This window comes from Poecile atricapillus, chromosome 26 (genome assembly GCF_030490865.1).
Source record: "Poecile atricapillus isolate bPoeAtr1 chromosome 26, bPoeAtr1.hap1, whole genome shotgun sequence".
NCBI lineage: Eukaryota > Metazoa > Chordata > Aves > Passeriformes > Paridae > Poecile > Poecile atricapillus.
In genome coordinates, this window is record NC_081274.1 from 216,526 (window position 1) to 235,621 (window position 19,096).

General features: G+C 61.4%; 3 protein-coding genes across 3 annotated transcripts; 1 reads left to right on the top strand and 2 right to left on the bottom strand.

Annotated features, from left to right (window-relative positions):
• Window positions 1–322: 322 nt before the first annotated feature.
• Window positions 323–4,431, bottom strand: C26H6orf136 (chromosome 26 C6orf136 homolog). Its single transcript, XM_058857381.1, has 6 exons — window positions 4,233–4,431; window positions 2,900–3,183; window positions 1,942–2,030; window positions 1,245–1,445; window positions 620–689; window positions 323–512 (listed from the first exon to the last, which is right to left on the bottom strand). The coding sequence occupies exons 2-6, from the start codon at window positions 2,942–2,944 to the stop codon at window positions 429–431; spliced, it is 489 nt and encodes a 162-aa protein (XP_058713364.1). The 5' UTR covers window positions 2,945–3,183; window positions 4,233–4,431; the 3' UTR covers window positions 323–428.
• Window positions 4,432–4,800: 369 nt separating this feature from the next.
• Window positions 4,801–6,498, top strand: LOC131588419 (LWamide neuropeptides-like). Its single transcript, XM_058857289.1, has 3 exons — window positions 4,801–5,720; window positions 5,845–6,012; window positions 6,449–6,498. Exons 1-3 carry the CDS (start codon window positions 4,955–4,957, stop codon window positions 6,496–6,498), a joined length of 984 nt encoding a protein of 327 aa, XP_058713272.1. The 5' UTR covers window positions 4,801–4,954.
• Window positions 6,499–6,642: 144 nt separating this feature from the next.
• On the bottom strand, window positions 6,643–18,917 carry ATAT1 (alpha tubulin acetyltransferase 1). The gene is given in 10 exon segments (XM_058857279.1): window positions 6,643–6,703; window positions 8,286–8,445; window positions 9,874–9,948; window positions 12,251–12,296; window positions 12,515–12,616; window positions 13,425–13,538; window positions 15,225–15,278; window positions 18,226–18,324; window positions 18,502–18,562; window positions 18,701–18,917. Coding segments are annotated over 10 exon segments (834 nt in total). The 5' UTR covers window positions 18,799–18,917; the 3' UTR covers window positions 6,643–6,678.
• Between the last annotated feature and the right edge of the window lie 179 nt (window positions 18,918–19,096).

Sequence of the window (19,096 nt, forward strand, 5' to 3'; positions counted from 1 at the left end):
GACACACCTGGGTGTTCCTGGAGCTGCTTTGGACACATCTGGTCACACCTGGGTGTACCTGGTCACACCTGGAGCTGTCCTGGTCACACCTGGGTGTACCTGGAGCACACCTGGAGCTGTCCTGGTCACACCTGGGTGTACCTGGAGCACACCTGGAGCTGTCCTGGTCACACCTGGGTGTACCTGGTCACACCTGGAGCTGTCCTGGTCACACCTGGGTGTACCTGGAGCTGCCCTGGTCACACCTGTTCACACCTGCTCACCCCAATACAGCCCCGCTTCACTTCCGGTTCCTTTATTGTGTTCCTTAAATTAGTGGGGGAGGGGCGCGGCGGGTGGGGGAGGGGCGCAGGTGACGTGGGAGCCGCTCCGGGGTGGGGGAGGGGCGCTCCTCAGGTGTCCCCTCAGGTGTCCCCTCAGGTGTCCCCTCAGGGCGGGGCCAGCGCCGCCGCCAGCGCCGAGGCCACCAGGAGCTTCTTGGGCTCGGGGACAGCGGTGGGGGCCGGCATCAGCTGGGGGAGGGGACACGGGGTCAGGGGACAGCGGGGGTGGCACCGGGGGTGTCCCCAGGGGTGTCCCCAGGTGTCCCCAGGGGTGTCCCCAGGTGGGTGACACTCACCTTGTCGACGCGGTGGCAGCGGATCAGCCCCCCGGAGTTGAGGAAGAAGGTGGAGAGGGCGTCGTAGGACCTGGGGGGGACATTGGGGGGTGTGACACAGGTGACACACAGGTGACACACAGGTGACACACAGGTGACACACAGGTGACACAGGTGACACAGGTGACACAGGTGACACACAGGTGACACACAGGTGACACACAGGTGACACACAGGTGACACACAGGAGACACAGGTGACACACAGGAGACACAGGTGACACACAGGTGTGTCCCTCACCTGAGCAGGGTGCGTTTGTCCCGCCGGTACCAGCGCAGCAGCAGCAGGTGCAGGGGCAGGGGCAGGGTGTGACACACAGGGGGGTGACAGGAGGTGACAGGGGGTGACACACAGGTGACACAGGTGACACACAGGTGTGACACTCACCTGAGCAAGGTGCGTTTGTCTCTCCGGTACCAGCGCAGCAGCAGCAGGTGCAGGGGCAGGGTGTGACAGGGATGACACAGGGATGACAGGGGGTGACAGGGATGACAGGGGGTGACAGGGGGTGACACAGGAGGTGACACAGGTGACACACAGGTGACACACAGGTGACACAGGGGGGTGACACAGGTGTGTCCCTCACCTGAGCAGGGTCCGTTTGTCCCGCCGGTACCAGCGCAGCAGCAGCAGGTGCAGGGGCAGCCCGGTCAGGCGCCACCGTGCCCGCAGGCTCCAATCCTCCGGGTGCCGCGTCAGCGCCAGCAGCTCCAGCCTGAGGCTGGCAAAGTAACCCCAGGCCAGGGCCCGGCACAGCGCCACGGCCACCGCGTACATGGCCCGGCCCCTGGGGACAGGGACACTGCTGCTGGCACCCCTGACACCCCCTGATACCCCCTGATACCCCCTGATATCACCCTGACACCCCCTGACACCCCCTCTGTCCCCACTGTCCCCTGCTGCCATCCCTGTCCCCCCCCCATCCCCTGCTGACACCTCCCTGCCACCCCCTGTCACCCCCCTGCCACCCCCTTGTCACCCCCTGACACCTCCTGTCACCTCCCTGTCACCTCCCTGTCACCTCCCTGTCATCCCCTGTCACCTCCCTGTCACCCCCTGTCACCCCCCTGACACCCCCTCTGTCCCCATCTGTCCCCTGTCACCTCCCTGTCACCTCACTGTCCCCATCTGTCCCCTGCTGCCATCCCTGACACCCCCCTGTCACCCCCTGATACCCCTCTGTCACCTCCCTGTCACCCCTCTTCTACCCCCAGTGTCCCCCCAGTGTCCCCAGGTGTCCCCAGTGTCCCCAGTGTCCCCCCAGTGTCCCCAGGTGTCCCCACCGTGTGTGCAGGTGCAGGTGCTGGCACTGGAACTCCACGTCGGGGGCGTAGATGGAATAATCCGGAATCTTCAGGAAGAAATTGGGGAGCTGGGAGAGGGGAGGGGGGAGGGGACACACGGGGGGGTCACCGGGGCTGTCACCTCCCCCTCCCCCACCCCCCTGGATCCTGTCACCGCTCCCTGGTGTCCCCCAGTGTCCCCCCAATGTCCCCAATGCCCCCCCAGCGTCCCCCCAACGCCCCCCCAGTGTCCCCAGTGTCCCCCCAGTGTCCCCCCAGTGTCCCCCACAGTGTCTCCAGTGTCCCCCAGTGTCCCCCCAATGCCCCCAGTGTCCCCAGTGTCCCCAGTTTCCCCCCAGTGTCCCCCCACTCTCCCCCAGTGTCCCCCCAGTGTCCCCCCACTCTCCCCCAGTGCCCCCCCAGTGTCCCCAGTGTCCCCCCAATGCCCCCAATGTCCCCCCAGTGTCCCAAATCTCCCACCAGTGTCCCCCCAGTGTCCCCCCAGTGTCCCCCCAGTGTTGACAGTGTCCCCCCACTCTCCCCCAGTGTCCCCCAATGCCCCCCTCAGTGTCCTCAGTGTCCCCAATGCCCCCCCAGTGTCCCCAGTGCCCCCCCAATGTCCCCCCAGTGTTCCCCACTCTCCCCCAATGTCCTCCCAGTGTCCCCCCAGTGTCCCAAATCCCCCACCAGTGTCCTCCAGTGTCCCCAATGTCCCCCCAGTGCCCCCCACTCTCCCCCAGTGTCCCCCACTCTCCCCCAATGTCCTCCCAGTGTCCCCCCAGTGTCCCAAATCCCCCACCAGTGTACCCCCAGTGTCCCCAATGTCCCCCCAGTGCCCCCCTAGTGTCCCCAGTGTCCCCCCAATGCCCCCCCAGTGCCCCCCATTCTCCCCCCCAGTGTCCCCAGTGTCCCCCCAGTATCCCCCCCAGTGTCCCCCCCGCTGTCCCCCCGCTGTCACCTCGTGCCTCAGTTTCTCGTGCATGGTGGCCAGGTGCTCCTCCATGGAGGGGGGGTTGGCCCGACCCCCGGGGGGGGGTCCCGGGGCCGCCGGGGGGGGGGTCCGGGGGGTCCCAGCAGCAGCCGGGGGCGGTCCCTGACATCGATGTCGTCCTCGCGCCGCCCGTCCACGGTGGTGACGGGACCCCCGAGCCCCTGCAGCCCCCGGGGGGGGGTCCCGGGGGGCCGGGGCTGGGGACAGCGCGGGGGGGGCAGCAGCGCCAGCCCCAGGGGGGGCTCCAGGCCCTGGGAATGGGGGGAAAAACGGGGAATTTGGGATCGGGGCCAAAAATGGGGAATTTTGGACTGGGGATGTCTGGGGAGGGGGAGAGGAGGGGGTTGGGACATTGAAAAGGGGGGGGGCTGACACATGGGAAAGGGGATTTGGAGCGATTTGGGGAGGTTTTGACCCATTTTAGGGGGGTTTGACCCATTCTGGGGAGGGTTTTCCCCATTTCGGGAAGGTTTTGCCCCATGGGAAAGGCAATTTTCCCGATTTGAAGAGGTTTTCCCCCATTTTGGGGGTTCTGATCCATAGAAAAGGGGATTTTCCCCATTTTGGGGAGGGTTTTCCCCATTTTGGGGAGGGTTTTCCCCATTTTGGGAGGGTTTGGTTCCTACGGGAAAGGGGATATTCCCGGTTTGGGGAGCTTTTCCCCCATTTTAAGGAGGTTTTGCCCCATTTCGGTGGTCCTGACCCATAGAAAAAGGGATTTTCCCGATTTGGGGAGCTTTTCCCCCATTTTTGGGGGATTTGGTTCCCACCGGGTGCCCCCAGCTCCGCCCCCTGAGCCAGAGCCCCGCCCCCAGCAGGAACCCGCTGCTCATTTGCATAACCACGCCCCACTAGCAAGACTGCAGCGCTATTTAAAGGCGCTTAATTTGCATAGCCACGCCCCTCTAGCGGGAAAGCAACGCTATTTAAATGTAGCTAATTTGCATAACCACGCCCCTCTAGCGGGAAAGCACCGCTATTTAAACGTAGCTAATTTGCATAACCACGCCCTACCAGCCGCTAACCGTCGCTGTTTAACGGAGCTGATTTGCATAACCACACCCACCGCCATTTCCCATTCGCAGCTCTATTTGCATGGCCCCGCCTACCAAACGATTATGATTTACATAACCCCGCCCCCTAAATCAAACCACGCCTTAATCTTCATAACCCCGCCCCTTCCCCATTACCCGCCACCGCTCTCATTTACATAACCCCGCCCTTCCTGCGGCTCAATTTACATAACCCCGCCCCCTCATTTACATGGCCCCGCCCCCTCTCCCCTCAGCGCTGCCCTCACCTGCGGCCGCGCTCGGTAGCGGCGGCGCGGCGGGGCCGTCCCGGGCGCTACGGGCGCTGCCGGAGCCCAGGCGCGGCCGGGCCGGAGGCGGACGGCGGCGGTGACGGTGGCGGTGACGTGCCGGTACATGGCGGTCCCCGTTTGTCGCTGTCCCCGCGGCCGCTGCCGCCTCCTCCTCCTCCTCCTCCTCTTTTCCCCCTCACGCCGGGCGCTCCTTCCGCGCCTGCGCGGGCCGCGCGCGCCTCGGCCCCCCCCACCCCCAGCCGGCGCCGCGCGCATGCGCCGAGCGCGGGAAGGTGACCCGGGACCGGCTGCGCACGCGCGGTGGCGCCGCGCTGTTCCCGCCCACCCCCCGCTCATTCATGAGGGGGCGCGGGGGCGGGGTTAAGAGGACGCAGCCAATAGGAAGCGAGCTCCCACGCTGGGGGGCGGGGCTTCTGCCATATATGGGCAACGTAGTGGACAAGCCACGCCCAGACCCGGAAAAGACGCCAGGGAAAGGAAAAAAGCTCGGAAATCGCCGATTTTATTGAAATGTCCCCAAAAACGAGGGGGGGGGGGAGGGGACGGCACCCCCCGGGGCCGTGCGGGGGGGGGGAGGGGCACCCACGGGGCTGGGAGGTCCCAGTGGGGCGGGAACTGGTCCCAGTTGAGGCTTCCAGTGGGGCAGGAACTGGTTCCCAGTGGGGTCAGTGGGGCAGGAACTGGTTCCCAGTGGGGTTATGGGGCAGGAACTGGTTCCCAGTGGGGTTATGGGGCAGGAACTGGTTCCCAGTGGGGTCAGTGGGGTGGGAACTGGTTCCCAGTGGGGTCAGTGGGGCAGGAACTGGTTCCCAGTGGGGTTATGGGGCAGGAACTGGTTCCCAGTGGGGTTATGGGGCAGGAACTGGTTCCCAGTAGGGTTATGGGGCAGGAACTGGTTCCCAGTGGGGTTATGGGGCAGGAACTGGTTCCCAGTGGGGTCAGTGGGGCAGGAACTGGTTCCCAGTGGGGTCAGTGGGGCAGGAACTGGTTCCCAGTGGGGTTATGGGGCAGGAACTGGTTCCCAGTGGGGTCAGTGGGGCAGGAACTGGTTCCCAGTGGGGTCAGTGGGGCAGGAACTGGTTCCCAGTGGGGTCAGTGGGGTGGGAACTGGTTCCCAGTGGGGTCAGTGGGGCAGGAACTGGTTCCCAGTGGGGTTATGGGGCAGGAACTGGTTCCCAGTGGGGTCAGTGGGGCAGGAACTGGTTCCCAGTGGGGTCAGTGGGGCGGGAACTGGTTCCCAGTGGGGTCAGTGGGGCAGGAACTGGTTCCCAGTGGGGTCAGTGGGGCAGGAACTGGTTCCCAGTGGGGTTATGGGGCAGGAACTGGTTCCCAGTGGGGTCAGTGGGGCAGGAACTGGTTCCCAGTGGGGTCAGTGGGGCAGGAACTGGTTCCCAGTGGGGTCAGTGGGGCAGGAACTGGTTCCCTGTGGGGTTATGGGGCAGGAACTGGTTCCCAGTGGGGTCAGTGGGGCTGGAACTGGTTCCCAGTGGGGTCAGTGGGGCGGGAACTGGTTCCCAGTGCGATTATGGGGCAGGAACTGGTTCCCAGTGGGGTCAGTGGGGCGGGAACTGGTTCCCAGTGGGGTCAGTGGGGCAGGAACTGGTTCCCAGTGGGGTCAGTGGGGCAGGAACTGGTTCCCAGTGGGGTTATGGGGCAGGAACTGGTTCCCAGTGGGGTCAGTGGGGCGGGAACTGGTTCCCAGTGGGGTCAGTGGGGCAGGAACTGGTTCCCAGTGGGGTTGGTGGCCATGGGGGGGGTCAGTGGCCATGGGGGGGGGGGTCAGTGGCCATGGAGGGGGGGCAGTGGCCATGGAGGGGGGTCAGTGGCCATGGAGGGGGGGTCAGTGGCCATGGAGGGGGGGTCAGTGGCCATGGAGGGGGGGTCAGTGGCCATGGAGGGGGGTCAGTGGCCATGGAGGGGGGGTCAGTGGCCATGGAGGGGGGGTCAGTGGCCATGGGGGGGGGTCAGTGGCCATGGAGGGGGGGTCAGTGGCCATGGAGGGGGGTCAGTGGCCATGGAGGGGGGGGTCAGTGGCCATGGGGGGGGTCAGTGGCCATGGAGGGGGGGTCGGTGGCCATGGGGGGGGTCAGTGGCCATGGAGGGGGGGGGTCGGTGGCCATGGAGAGGGTCAGTGGCCATGGGGGGGGGTCAGTGGCCATGGGGGGGGTCAGTGGCCATGGGGGGGGGGTCAGTGGCCATGGAGGGGGGGTCGGTGGCCATGGAGAGGAGTCAGTGGCCATGAAGAGGGGGTCAGTGGCCATGAAGAGGGGGTCAGTGGCCATGGAGAGGAGTCAGTGGCCATGGAGGGGGGTCAGTGGCCATGGAGGGGGGTCGGTGGCCATGGGGGGGGTCAGTGGCCATGGGGGGGGGTCAGTGGCCATGAAGAGGGGGTCAGTGGCCATGGGGGGAGGGGTGGGGGAGGTCAGCGGCCGACACGCCCCAGGGAGCTGTGGGGGGAGGGGAAACTCCTCAAACTGAGCCCCAAATTCATCCCAAAGCCCAATCCCAAAGCAGAGCCCAGAGCAAACCCCAAATCCATCACAAAATCCAGCCCAAAACTGATCCCGGACTGATCCCAACCCCAACTAAACCCAAACTGATCCCAAAACCCATCCTAAAACCGATCCCAAACTGAACCCAAACCCATCCCAAACCCAACCCAAACCCATCCCAAAACCCATCCCAAACTGATCCTGACCCAGACCCAAAACAGGTCCCAAACTGATCCTGATCCCATTCCCCGTTCCCGATCCCATTCCCTGTTCCCATTCCCCGTTCCTGATCCCATTCTTGTTCCCATTCCCCGTTCCCGATCCCATTCCTGATCCCATTCCCTGTTCCCATTCCCCATTCCCGATCCCCAATCCCATTCCCCGTTCCTGATCCCATTCCCTGTTCCCATTCCCCATTCCTGATCCCATTTCCTGTTCCCATTTCCTGTTCCCATTCCCCGATCCCAATCCCCGTTCCCATTCCCTGATCCCAATTCCCGTTCCCAATCCCCATTCTCCATTCCCTGTTCCTGATCCCGTTCCTGATCCCATTCCCTGTTCCCAATCCCCGTTCCCGATCCCCATTCCCCAATCCCCAATCCCCATTCCCGATCCCCATTCCCCATTCCCCGTTCCCAATCCCCGATCCCAATCCCCGTTCCCGATCCCAACCCCATTCCCGTTCCCGTTCTCCAATTCTCATTCCCGATCCCGTTCCCCGTTCCCGATCCCGTTCCCAATCCCATTCCCAATCCCCATTCCCCAATCCCCAATCCCCATTCCCCATTCCCCGTTCCTGATCCCATTCCTGTTCCCATTCCCCGTTCCCAATCCCCGATCCCAATCCCCGTTCCCGATCCCAACCCCATTCCCGTTCCCATTCTCCAATTCCCATTCCCGTTCCCGATCCCATTCCGTGTTCCCAATCCCATTCCCAATCCCCGTTCCTGATCCCATTCCTGATCCCGTTCCCTGTTCCCAATCCCATTCCCAATCCCTGATCCCAATCCCTGTTCCTGATCCCGTTCCCCGTTCCCAATCCCATTCCCATTCCCAATCCCAATCCCGTTCCCAATCCCATTCCCAATCCCCGTTCCTGATCCCATTCCTGATCCCGTTCCCCGTTCCCAATCCCATTCCCTGTTCCCTGTTCCTGATCCCGTTCCCTGTTCCCAATCCCATTCCCAATCCCCATTCCCCAATCCCCGTTCCCGATCCCGTTCCTGTTCCCAGTCCCCGTTCCCCGTTCCCATTCCCAATCCCCGTTCCCGTTCCCGTTCCCCGTTCCCATTCCCAATTCCCATTCCTGTTCCTGTTCCCGTTCCCCGTTCCCATTCCCAGTCCCCGTTCCCGTTGCGGGGTTACCTGTTCCCAGTCCCCGTTCCCAATCCCATTCCCCGTTCCCTGTCCCCATTCCCATTCCCATTCCCATTCCCCGTTCCCGTTGCGGGGTTACCTGTTCCCATTCCCCAGTCCCCGTTCCCTGTTCCCATTCCCCGTTCCCATTCCCATTCCCCGTTCCCGTTGCGGGGGTCACCTGGCGCGGCGCGGGGGCGGCTCCGTGCGCGGGGGCGTCTCCGGGGGTCCGGCGGCTCCGGGGCTGTCCCGGCGCAGCAGGAACGGCCGGAGGCTGCCCCGCACCGGAGACCCCCGGGAAAGGTTGAAGGGCCAGGGGGGCTCCGGCTCCTCCCGCAGGACTGGGGAGGGGGGGCGTGGTCAGAGGAGGGACACGCCCACTGGACACAGGCCACGCCTACTGAGCAGAGGCCACGCCCACTGGACACAGGCCACGCCCACTGGACACAGGCCACGCCCACTGAACACACAGGCCACACCCACTGAGCGCACAGGCCACACCCACTGAGCACAGACCACGCCCACTGAGCACACAGGTCATACCCACAGAGGCCACACCCACGGAGCACAGGCCACACCCACTGAGCACAGGCCACACCCACTGAGCACAGGCCACACCCACAGAGTGCACAGACCACACCCACTGAGCACAGGCCACGCCCACTGAGCACAGACCACACCCACTGAGCAAATGCCACACCCACTGAGCACAGGCCACGCCCACTGAGCAGAGGTCATGCCCACGGAACACACAGGCCACGCCCACTGAGCACAGGCCACGCCCACTGAGCACAGGCCATGCCCACTGAGCACAGGCCACGCCCACTGAGCAGAGGTCACGCCCACTGAGCACAGGCCACACCCACTGAGCACAGGCCACGCCACACAGAGCACAGGCCACACCCACTGAGCACAGGCCACGCCCACCGAGCACACAGGCCACGCCCACCGAGCACACAGGCCACACCCACCGAGCACACAGGCCACACCCACTGAGCACAGGCCACGCCCACAGAGCGCAGAGGCCACGCCCACTGACCACAGGCCACGCCCACTGAGCACACAGACAACACCCACTGAGCACACAGGCCACGCCCACTGCACACAGGCCACGCCCACTGAGCGCACAGGCCACGCCCACAGAGTGCACAGGCCACGCCCACTGAGCACAGGCCACACACACTGGACACAGGCCACGCCCACTGCGCACAGGCCACGCCCACTGAGCACAGACAACACCCACTGAGCACACAGGCCACGCCCACTGCACACAGGCCACGCCCACTGAGCGCACAGGCCACGCCCACAGAGTGCACAGGCCACGCCCACTGAGCACAGGCCACACACACTGGACACAGGCCACGCCCACTGCGCACAGGCCACGCCCACTGAGCACAGCCCACACCCACTGAACACACAGGCCACGCCCACTGAGCACAGGCCACGCCCACTGAGCACAGGCCACGCTCGCTGAGCACAGGCCACACCCACTGAGCACACAGGCCACGCCCACTGCGCACAGGCCACACCCACTGCGCACAGGCCACACCCACTGAGCACAGGCCACGCCCACTGAGCACAGGCCACGCCCACTGAGCACAGGCCACGCCCACTGAGCACAGACCACGCCCACTGAGCACAGGCCACACCCACCCAAGCCACACCCACTGACCACACCCACTGGCCACACCCACTTCTTCACCCCCTGACCACACCCATGGGTGTGTCCACAGAAGCCCCGCCCCCTCCCGGCCCCGCCCCCTGCTCACAGTCGCGCTCGGTCAGCGAGTACGGCTTGATCGGCTCCTCCGGCCGCGGCCGCGGGAACGGGCGCCGGGCGGGGGCTGCGGCACGGAAAGATCCGGAATTCACCCGGGAAAACGCACAAATCCACCCCAAAATCCACTCAGGATTCCCCAAAATCCACTCAGGATTCCCCAAAATCCACTCAGGATTCCCCAAAATCCACTCAGGATTCCCTAAAATCCACTCAGGATTCCCAAATCCACCCAAAATCCACCCAGGATTCCCCAAAATCCACCCAAAATCCCACCCAGGATTCCCCAAAATCCACCCAGGATTCCCCAAATCCCACCCTGGGAACCCCTGGAACGTTCCAGAAGGATTCCCTGGAATCCCAGCCCAGAATTCACCGCTTCTGGTGGAGAAAAACTCCAGGATTCCCCCAAATCCACCCCAAAATCCCACCCAGGATCCCCAAAATCCCACCCAGGGTTCCCAAATCCCACCCTGGGAACCCCTGGAATGTTCCAGAAGGATTCCCTGGAATCCCAGCCCGGGACTCACCGCTTCTGGTGGAGAAAAACCCCAGGATTCCCCCAAATCCACCCCAAAATCCACCCAGGATTCCCCAAAATCCACCCCAAAATCCACTCAGGATTCCCCAAAATCCACCCAGGATTCCCCAAAATCCACTCAGGATTCCCCAAATCCCACCCTGGATCCCCAAATCCCACCCTGGGAGCCCCTGGAATGTTCCAGAAGGATTCCCTGGAATCCCAGCCTGGGACTCACCACTTCTGGTGGAGAAAAACCCCTGGATTCCCCAAAATCCACCCCAAAATCCACCCAGATACCCCAAAATCCACCCAGGATTCCCCAAATCCCACCCTGGGAGCCCCTGGAATGTTCCAGAAGGATTCCCTGGAATCCCAGCCCGGGACTCACCGCTTCTGGTGGAGAAAAACCCCAGGATTCCCCCAAATTCACCCCAAAATCCACCCAGGATTCCCCAAAATCCACCCCAAAATCCACCCAGGATTCCCCAAATCCCACTCTGGGAGCCCCTGGAACGTTCCAGAAGGATTCCCTGGAATCCCAGCCCGGGACTCACCGCTTCTGGTGGAGAAAAACCCCAGGATTCCCCCAAATCCACCCCAAAATCCACTCAGGATTCCCCAAAATCCACTCAGGATTCCCCAAAATCCACCCAGGGTTCCCCAAATCCCACCCAGGATTCCCAAAATCCCACCCAGGATTCCCAAATCCCACCCTGGGAACCCCTGGAACGTTCCAGAAGGATTCCCTGGAATCCCAGCCCGGGACTCACCGCTTCTGGTGGAGAAAACCCCAGGATTCCCCAAAATCCACCCCAAAATCCACTCAGATACCCCAAAATCCACCCAGGATTCCCCAAATCCCACCCAGGATCCCCCAAAACCCACCCAGGATTCCCAAATCCCACCCTGGGAGCCCCTGGAACGTTCCAGAAGGATTCCCTGGAATCCCAGCCCGGGACTCACCGCTTCTGGTGGAGAAAAACTCCAGGATTCCCCCAAATCCACCCCGGATTCCCCAAATCCCACCTAGGATTCCCCAAAATCCACTCAGGATCCCCAAAATCCCACCCTGGATCCCCAAAATCCACCCAGGATTCCCCAAAATCCCACCTAGGATTCCCCAAAATCCACTCAGGATCCCCAAAATCCACCCAAATCCCACCCAGGATTCCCCAAATCCCACCCTGGGAGCCCCTGGAACGTTCCAGAAGGGTTCCCTGGAATCCCAGCCCGGGACTCACCGCTTCTGGTGGAGAAAAACCCCAGGATTCCCCCAAATCCACCCCAAAATCCACCCAGATACCCCAAAATCCACCCCAAAATCCACCCAGATACCCCAAAATCCACCCCAAAATCCACCCAGATACCCCAAAATCCACCCAGGATTCCCCAAAATCCACCCAAAATCCACTCAGGATTCCCCAAAATCCACCCAGGATCCCCCAAAATCCACTCAGGATTCCCCAAAATCCACTCAGGATTCCCCAAATCCACCCAAAATCCACCCAGGATTCCCCAAAATCCACTCAGGATTCCCCAAAATCCACCCAAATCCCACCCAGGATTCCCCAAAATCCACCCAGGATTCCCCAAAATCCCACCCAGGATTCCCCAAAATCCACCCCAAATCCCACCCTGGGAGCCCCTGGAATGTTCCAGAAGGATTCCCTGGAATCCCAGCCCGGGACTCACCGCTTCTGGTGGAGAAAAACCCCAGGATTTCCCCAAATCCACCCCAAAATCCACCCAGATACCCCAAAATCCCACCCAGGATTCCCCAAATCCCACCCTGGGAGCCCCTGGAACGTTCCAGAAGGGTTCCCTGGAATCCCAGCCCGGGACTCACCACTTCTGGTGGAGAAAAACCCCTCAAAGATGACGAAATTGTTCACCTGGAGAAGGGGGGCAAGAAGGAACCTGATGTAATTCCCGGCAATTCCACTCCCCCGCGGGGCTCTATCCGTGCTAACGAACAAACACACAATTAAAATTCATCCCGCTAATTAACGCCAAAAATCTGGGATTTCTTCCACCAAAAATCTGATTTTTAATATGGAAAAAAAACTCCTCCACAAAATGTGAAATGTTCCCCTTTTTTCCTTCCCCTCACCTGTGGGATGAGGTTGCAGAGCCCAAAATGTTTCCTGAGGAAGCCCAGGAGTTTCTCCGAGGGTCGGTCCACGGCCAATTTCTCCGGCTGCACCCTCTCCCTCTGGAATTTTTTGGGAATTGGGGGGTTGGGCTTTCCCTGATTCCCGTTTTCTCCCTCAGGTTTCCTTTTTCCCCACAAAAATTCCTGCTTTTTCACCAAAATTTCCCACTTTCCCTCCCAAAATCCCGGTTTCCACCCATAAAATTATTGTTTTCCTGCCTAAAAATTCCCATTTTCTACCCAAAATCTCCATTTCCCACCCAAAATTCCCATTTTTTCCCCCAAACCCCCATTTTCCCCCCCCAAATTCCTGATTTTTTCCCCCCAAATTCCCTTTTTCCCCCACAGGATCCCCGTTTTCCCCCCCCAAAATTCATGTTTTCACCCCCAAAATTCATGTTTTTTCCCCCCCAACTTCCCAATTTTCTCCCAAAATTCCCATTTCCCCCCAAAACTCCCATTTTGTCCCCAAAATCCCCATTTTCTCCCCCAAAATTCAATTTCTTCCCCCCCAAACCCCTGTTTTCCCTCCCAAAATTCATGTTTTTTCTCCCAAAATCCCCATTTTCCCCCCCAAAATTCCCTTTTTCCCCCCAAAATCCCAATTTTCCCCCCCAAAATTCCCTTTTCCCCCCCAAAATCCCCATTTCCCCCCCCAAAATTCCCTTTTTCCCCCCAAAATCCCCATTTTCCCCCCCAAAATTCCCTTTTTTCCCCCCAAAATCCCCATTTTCTCCCCCAAAATTCAATTTCTTCCCCCCCAAACCTCCGTTTTCCCTCCCAAAATTCATGTTTTTTCTCCCAAAATCCCTGTTTTTCCCCCAAAATTCCCAATTTTTCCCCAAAATCCCCGTTTTTCCCCCCAAACCTGCAGCATCTCCCGGAAGAGCTCCATGCCCAGCCCCCGGCGCTGCTGGGACTCGTGGATGTAAAAATCCAGGACACAGAGCGGCTCCACCTCCACGTGGGACCCGTCCCGATCCTGGGGGAGAGTTTGGGGGAGTCAAATACCCCAAAATCCCCCCCTGGGAACCCCAAAATCCCCTCTGGGACCTCCAAAATCCCCCCCTGGGGACCCCAAAATCCCCCTCTGGGGACCCCCCAAAATCCCCCCCTGGAGACCCCCCAAAATCCCCCCCTGGGAACCCCAAAATCCCCCCCTGGGGAACCCCAAAATCCCCCCCTGGAGACCCCAAAATCCCCCCCTGGGGACCCCCAAAATCCCCCCTGGGGAACCCCAAAATCCCCCTCTGGGGAACCCCAAAATCCCCCCCTGGAGACCCCCAAAATCCCCCCTGGGGACCCCCAAAATCCCCCCCTGGAGACCCCAAAATCCCCCCCTGGAGACCCCAAAATCCCCCCCTTGGAACCCTCAAAATCCCCCCCTGAGAACCCCAAAATCTCACCCTGGGGACCCCAAAATCCCCTCTGGGACCCCCAAAATCCCCCCCTGGAGACCCAAAATCCCCCCCCAGGAACCCCCAAAATCCCCCCCCGGGAACCCCAAAATCCCCCCCTGGGGAACCCCAAAATCCCCCCCTGGGGACCCCAAAATCCCCCCTGGGACCCCCAAAATCCCCCCCCTTGGGACCCCAAAATCCCCCCCTGGAGACCCCCAAAATCCCCCCCTGGGACCCCCAAAATCCCCCTCTGGAGACCCCCAAATTCCCCCTCTGGGGACCCCCAAAATCCCCCCCTGGGGAACCCCAAAATCCCCCCCTGGGAACCCCAAAATCCCCCCCCTTGGGACCCCCAAAATCCCCCCCTGGAGACCCCAAAATCCCCCCCTGGAGACCCCCAAAATCCCCCCCTGGAGACCCCAAAATCCCCCCCTGGGAACCCCAAAATCCCCCCCTGGGGAACCCCAAAATCCCCCCCTGGAGACCCCCAAAATCCCCCCCTGGGAACCCCAAAATCCCCCCCTGGAGACCCCCAAAATCCCCCCCTGGAGACCCCCAAAATCCCCCCCCTGGGAACCCCAAAATCCCCCCCCCTGGGGACCCCCAAAATCCCCCCCTGGAGACCCCCAAAATCCCTCCCTGGAGACCCCCAAAATCCCCCTCTGGAGACCCCAAAACCCCCCCCCAGGAACCCCCAAAATCCCCCTCTGGAGACCCCCAAAATCCCCCCTGGGGAACCCCAAAATCCCCCCCTGGGGACCCCCATAATCCCCCCCTGGGAACCCCAAAATCCCCCCTCTGGGGACCCCCCAAAATCCCCCCCTGGAGACCCCCAAAATCCCCCCCTGGGAACCCCAAAATCCCCCCCTGGAGACCCCCCAAAATCCCCCCCCAGGAACCCCCAAAATCCCCCCCTTGGGACCCCCAAAATCCCCCCTGGGGAACCCCCAAAATCCCCCCCCTGGGGAACCCCAAAATCCCCCCCTGGGGACCCCCAAAATCCCCCCCTTGGGACCCCCCAAAATCTCACCCTGGGGACCCCCAAAATCCCCCCTGGAGACCCCCCAAAATCCCCCCTCTGGGGAACCCCAAAATCCCCCCCTGGGAACCCCAAAATCCCCCCCTGGAGACCCCCAAAATCCCACCCTGGGGACCCCCAAAATCTCCCCCCTGGGGACCCCCAAAATCCCCCCCCTGGGAACCCCCAAAATCCCCCCTGGGGACCCCCCAAAATCCCCCAAACCCGAGGGATCCGTCCCAGGACTCACCAGCAGGAAAAGCTTCTTGTACCCGACCTTGAGGAACCCGAGCACGGCGCCTTTTGGGGGACCTGGGGGGGATTTGGGGAGGTTTAGAGGGGTCTGGGGGGGATTTGGGAGGGATTAGAGAAATTTGGGGAGGATTTGGGGCGGATTTGGGATGTTTAGAGGGGTCTGGGGGGGATTTGGGGAGGTTTAGAGGGGTCTGGGGGGGATTTGGGGGGGATTAGAGAAATTTGGGGGGATTTGGGGGGGATTTGGGATGTTTAGAGGGGTCTGGGGGGGATTTGGGGGGGATTTGGGGAGGTTTAGAGGGGTCTGGGGGGGATTTGGGGGGGATTAGAGAAATTTGGGGGGGATTTGGGGGGGATTTGGGGAGGTTTAGAGGGGTCTGGGGGGGATTTGGGGGGGATTTGGGGAGGTTTAGAGGGGTCTGGGGGGGATTTGGGGGGGATTAGAGAAATTTGGGGGGATTTGGGGGGGATTTGAGGAGGTTTAGAGGGGTCTGGGGGGGATTTGGGGGGGATTAGAGAAATTTGGGGGGGATTTGGGATGTTTAGAGGGGTTTGGGGGGGATTTGGGGGGGATTTGGGGAGGTTTAGAGGGGTCTGGGGGGGATTTGGGGGGATTAGAGAAATTTGGGGGGGATTTGGGATGTTTAGAGGGGTTTGGGGGGGATTTGGGGGAGATTTGGGGAGGTTTAGAGAAATTTGGGGGGATTTGGGGGTGTTTAGAGGGGTTTGAGGAGAATTTGGGGGGGGTTTGGATGGGTTTAGAGGAGTTTGGGGGGATTTGAGGAGGTTTAGAAAGATTTGGGGGGGATTTGGGGAGGTTTAGAGGGGTCTGGGGGGGATTTGGGGGGATTTGGGGAGGTTTAGAGGGGTCTGGGGGGGATTTGGGGGGGATTTGGGGAGGTTTAGAGGGGTCTGGGGGGGATTTGGGGGGGATTAGAGAAATTTGGGGGGGATTTGGGGGAGATTTGGGATGTTTAGAGGGGTCTGGGGGGGATTTGGGGGAGATTTGGGGAGGTTTAGAGAAATTTGGGGGGATTTGGGGGTGTTTAGAGGGGTTTGAGGAGAATTTGGGGGGGGTTTGGATGGGTTTAGAGGAGTTTGGGGGGATTTGAGGAGGTTTAGAAAGATTTCGGGGGGATTTGGGGAGGTTTAGAGGGGTTTGGGGGGGATTTGGATGGGTTTAGAGGGGTCTGGGGGAATTTGGGGAGGTTTAGAAGGATTTGGGGGGGATTTGGGGGGGTTAGAGGGGTCTGGGGGGGATTTGGGGGGGATTTGGGTGGGTTTAGAGAAATCTGGAGGGATCTGGGGAGGTTTAGAAGGATTTAGGGGGGATTTGGGGGGATTAGAGGGGTTTGGGGGGGATTTGAGGGGGATTTGGGTGGGTTTAGAGAAATCTGGAGGGATTTGGGGGGGATTTGGGGGAGATTTGGATGGGTTTAGAGGGGTCTGGGGGGATTTGGGTGGGCTTGGAGGGATTTGGGGGGATTTGGGGAGGTTTAGAGGGGTTTGGGGGAATTTGAGGGATTTGGGGAGAATTTGAGGGGTTTGGAGGGATTTGGGGAGGATTAGAGGGGTTTGGGAGGATTTGGGGAGGTTTAGAGTGGTTTGGGGAGAATTTGGGGCTGTTTTTGGGGTGATTTCAGGGCTCTCACCGGGTGTCCCTCAGGATGTACAGCACATGCCGGTTGGGGGGTGATTTTGGGGTGTTTTGGGGTGATTTTGGGGTGATTTCGGGGCTCTCACCGGGTGTCCCTCAGGATGTCCAGCACATGCCGGTTGGGGGGTGTCTGGGGGGTGATTTTGGGGTGTTTTAGGGTGTTTTGGGATGATTTCAGGGCTCTCACTGGGTGTCCCTCAGGATGTACAGCACATGCCGGTTGGGGGGTGTCTGGGGGGTGTTTTTGGGGTGTTTTATGGGGTGTTTTGGGATGATTTCAGGGCTCTCACCGGGTGTCCCTCAGGATGTACAGCACATGCCGGTTGGGGGGTGTCTGGGGGGTGTTTTTGGGGTGTTTTATGGGGTGTTTTGGGATGATTTCAGGGCTCTCACCGGGTGTCCCTCAGGATGTACAGCACATGCCGGTTGGGGGGTGTTTTTGGGGTGTTTTAGGGTGATTTTGGGGTGATTTCGGGGCTCTCACCGGGTGTCCCTCAGGATGTACAGCACATGCCGGTTGGGGGGTGTTTTTGGGGTGTTTTATGGGGTGTTTTTGGGTGATTTCAGGGCTCTCACCGGGTGTCCCTCAGGATGTACAGCACATGCCGGTTGGGGGGTGTTTTATGGGGTGTGTTTTAGGGTGTTTTGGGGTGATTTCAGGGCTCTCACCGGGTGTCCCTCAGGATGTACAGCACATGCCGGTTGGGGGGTGTTTTTGGGGTGTTTTATGGGGTGTTTTGGGGTGATTTCAGGGCTCTCACCGGGTGTCCCTCAGGACGTACAGCACATGCCAGTTGGGGGTGTCTGGGGGGTGTTTTTGGGGTGTTTTAGGGTGATTTTTGGGTGATTTCGGGGCTCTCACCGGGTGTCCCTCAGGATGTACAGCACATGCCGGTTGGGGGGTGATTTTGGGGGTGTTTTTGGGGTGTTTTATGGGGTGTTTTGGGGTGATTTCAGGGCTCTCACCGGGTGTCCCTCAGGATGTACAGCACATGCCGGTTGGGGGGTGTTTTTGGGGTGTTTTATGAGGTGTTTTGGGGTGATTTCAGGGCTCTCACCGGGTGTCCCTCAGGATGTACAGCACATGCCGGTTGGGGGGTGTCTGGGGGGTGTTTTTTGGGTGTTTTATGGGGTGTTTTGGGGTGATTTCAGGGCTCTCACCGGGTGTCCCTCAGGACGTACAGCACATGCCGGTTGGGGGGTGTCTGGGGGGTGTTTTTGGGGTGTTTTAGGGTGATTTTTGGGTGATTTCGGGGCTCTCACCGGGTGTCCCTCAGGATGTACAGCACATGCCGGTTGGGGGGTGTTTTTGGGGTGTTTTATGGGGTGTTTTGGGGTGATTTCGGGGCTCTCACCGGGTGTCCCTCAGGATGTACAGCACATGCCGGTTGCTCTCCATTCGGGCCGCGCTGGTCACGGGGGTGGAGAGGCCCTGGGCCTGCCTGGGGGGACACGGGACCCCCCATGACCCCCACGGGACCCTTTGTGACCCCCTCCTTCCCTCCCCTCACCCCTCAATTTCCCCTCGGGATCCCCCCCCGTCACCTCCCATTGCCCCCAGGACCCCTCACCGACCCCTGGGCCCCCCCAGTTCCAGCCCCCCATTGTCCCCCACCTTGGCCGAGGCCTTGCCCAGCTCATCGATCACCGTCCTCAGCTGCTGCTCCAGCTCCTCCCTGCACGAGGGGACAGCGAGAGGAGCCACTGTCACCCCACTTTCCCCTCACGAAACCCCCAAAATCCGCGGGGCCCGCCACTTTCCCGGCGTGCCCCGCGGCCGCGCTTCCCGCCCTGCCCCGCGCCAGCCCCGGTACCGTTTGGCGGTGCCGCCGCGCCCCGCGGGCCGCAGGTGCTGATCCACCACGCAAAAGCGCTCGCCCAGCACCGGGGCCAGGTCGAAAGGGAACTCCATGATGGAGCCCCGGGCCCGGCACGGCCCCGCCGCCGCCTCCGCCCGCCGGGCCCGGCCCGGCAGCCACCGCCACGGCCGCGCCCGGGCGGCAAAGAAACCACGCCCCCCGCGGGGAGGAATCAGCCAATCGGAGCCGGGCAGGCCAAGCGCCGACCAATCGCTGCGCTCCGTTCTGCCGTCCTTAGCGACCGAGTCCCGCCCTTAGCAACCGCCAGCCAATCGCTGCAGCGGCCGCGCCCGTGTGTAGCAACCAAGTCCCGCCCTTAGCAACCGCCAGCCAATCGCTGCAGCGGCCGCG